Raw genomic sequence first — 2,500 nt, forward strand, 5'->3', positions numbered from 1 at the left:
ACAGGTAAAAACAATAAACCTATGCTATACTCTGAAGTATAATTATAAGTCAATATTTTACCCTAATGTTCCTGATGAAAACTTAAAATCTTGACCAAGTCCAAACTTGGTTTTTCTCTGTAGATTGAGAAGAGATAGTGGTGTTAGTGCACCTCACCTCACCTCCGTCTCCAGCACATTTCTTCTCTTTCTTCTATCATGTTCGCCCACCTCTTTAACTTTTATGCCATAGAGCAAGTGAATTGGCCTAATAATATTTTCTCCAAAACGCAGCACTGATGCTATCTATTGGAACTTTTTAGAACTAATGGTAGTTTATGAATTTTGGGTCTGGAAACTATGGTACATTACCTTCGGCAACTTCGGTTGCGGTGAAGGTTATGTTTTGGATAGGCGTGTATTTTGTATGTCTGTCTGTGTGTTTATGATTCGTATAACTCGAAAACTATTTAACCGTATCTCATGAAATTTGATGAGGTGATTAAGCATAATCCAAGGACAATTTCATTAGATTTTGAGAGTGCTTAGGTCGAAGGTCAAGGTAACTAAAATGTCAAACAGTGTTTTTTCTCTATTGTGGTCAATTTTTATCCGATTGCATGACACTAGTGCCAAAATGCGCGTAATTCAATCGCCTATCTTATTATGTGGAGTTGGCGAAGGTATGCACTCTACCTTCGGCTTATTCTGGTTATGTAAGTTATAAAAGACACGATTTCCCATCCAATTGTCCCTCTGCAGTGTTTGGCCTAAACCTTATAGATCCAATAACATTGATTGAATCACTTTAATTTGTATTCCATGATCAAATGTAAAGTTCTACATATAAGGAAAATATTGCCTTCAGCTTCAACCAGATTGATTGATGATTGATTATGAGTTGTCTGGCATCCTGACATCCTTCAACAATTGCCTTACTCAAGGTCATCGAGTAGAAATTAAAAGGAATTACAGCTTCGTCTTCGATTGAGGAACAAACGATCCTTCAGTCAATATTTCTTCTTCATTATCCTTTAGATATCCTTAATACATTTGTTTCTTCGTGACTCAAGTGCATTAGAACTATAACCGAGATTATACCGAGATCGTATAATGTTGATTCTTTTTGAAGCAACACATAAATTCTTTTATATATGATTTTAAATCGTCTTATTATAGTTTATATTTCAGAGTTTCACAAGCAAATATATAAATATATAACTAGACAAAATGATAACGTTCTCCAAATATAAATTAAATATTTTCTGAGACAAAATGATAACATTCATCAAATGTAAAATAATATAAAATTAATATTTTCTGAAATCCTTTTATTCCCTTAACACTAAAGTATTTTCATATTTTTTTCTTTGGTTTCGCTCTTAGAGCAATCAAATATCAATATAATCAAACCGAAACCATGATAATGTTCTCTAAGGTTAATTTTTTTTCTCTCTAACTTCTCTATCAATAACATTAATCATGATATGATATTTTTTTCTCTGTTTGATGTCAAAATTAGATAGTTCAGAAACGACCCTTTGTCCCCAGAGCCTCCCTTCATAGCTCCCTTTGCTGCCAGAGACTGGGTTTCCACTGGAGAAAGAGTAACCCTGACCTGTACTGTGTCCAAGGGTGACGAGCCCCTGACTCTAACCTGGTTATGGAATGGGTCCCCTATTCCCCCTGGAGGCAGTCCGAGCAAGGGCGTAACTCTCGTTACCCTGAATGCCTTCAATTCAGTCCTTGGCATCGAGAGAGTCCAGCGCCGTCATGCTGGTGACTATTCCTGCAAGGCCACCAATGCTGCTGCTTCCTCACAACTTACTTACCATTTGGTTGTCTATGGTACACAAACTATAAGGATTTGCCCCTTTTGCGTGTTGCATGAGTTTCCTCCTTAATCCTTTCTTCATCCCCTTCAGACTACAGAATTTGAAGCTTAGATTATGCCTCAGAAATCATAATGTTTTGTTTTTGTCTTCCTACATCTGCCCTGGAACAACAGTACCTCCCCGTATAGAATCATTTACGTTTACTGAAGATTTATCAGAGGGCATGCGAACTCAGGTGATGTGTGGCGTTAACCAAGGGGACCCTCCCATCACCATAGAATGGTTAAAGGATGGACATCCTTTCTCCAAGGAAGGGCCACCTAACATTCAGGTGATGGGTCTAGACGGTTTCTCGAGCGTGTTGGCCATAAGTTCTTTGACTGCAGAGCATTCAGGCCGATATACTTGCCAGGTTCGAAATGCAGCAGCCACAGAGCGATATACAGCCACACTCACCGTTAACGGTAAGGTTGTCAGTGTCTTTCCCCTACATGTCCCCCCATTCTCCTACACAGCACAGCAAAGCTCAGCTTAGCACAGCACAGAACAACAATGCACTGCACAGCTATCGCTCATCGTGCTTAGATCTCTCACAGGTAATGTTCTGCACCTTCTGCACATCACAGTACAGTATATTCCAGCTTAGCACATCACAGAACAGCACAGCAAAGCTATTGCACATTGTG

At 38.8% G+C, this 2,500-nt stretch overlaps 1 protein-coding gene across 4 annotated transcripts in view; it reads left to right on the forward strand.

Moving 5' to 3' along the window:
• LOC137653551 (cell adhesion molecule Dscam2-like) overlaps nt 1–2,500 on the forward strand; it is a 75,299-nt gene that overhangs the window by 32,916 nt on the left and 39,883 nt on the right. For 3 of the 4 annotated variants that reach the window (XM_068387037.1, XM_068387039.1, XM_068387040.1), the window contains exon 11: nt 1,531–1,827. In XM_068387037.1, the coding sequence (XP_068243138.1) occupies nt 1,531–1,827 (297 nt within the window). Of the gene's footprint in view, nt 1–1,530; nt 1,828–1,987; nt 2,279–2,500 lie in introns of all 4 variants that reach the window. The other variant, XM_068387038.1, reaches the window with a different exon arrangement.

The sequence above is a fragment of the Palaemon carinicauda genome, chromosome 14 (genome assembly GCF_036898095.1).
Source record: "Palaemon carinicauda isolate YSFRI2023 chromosome 14, ASM3689809v2, whole genome shotgun sequence".
Taxonomy (NCBI): Eukaryota; Metazoa; Arthropoda; class Malacostraca; order Decapoda; family Palaemonidae; genus Palaemon; species Palaemon carinicauda.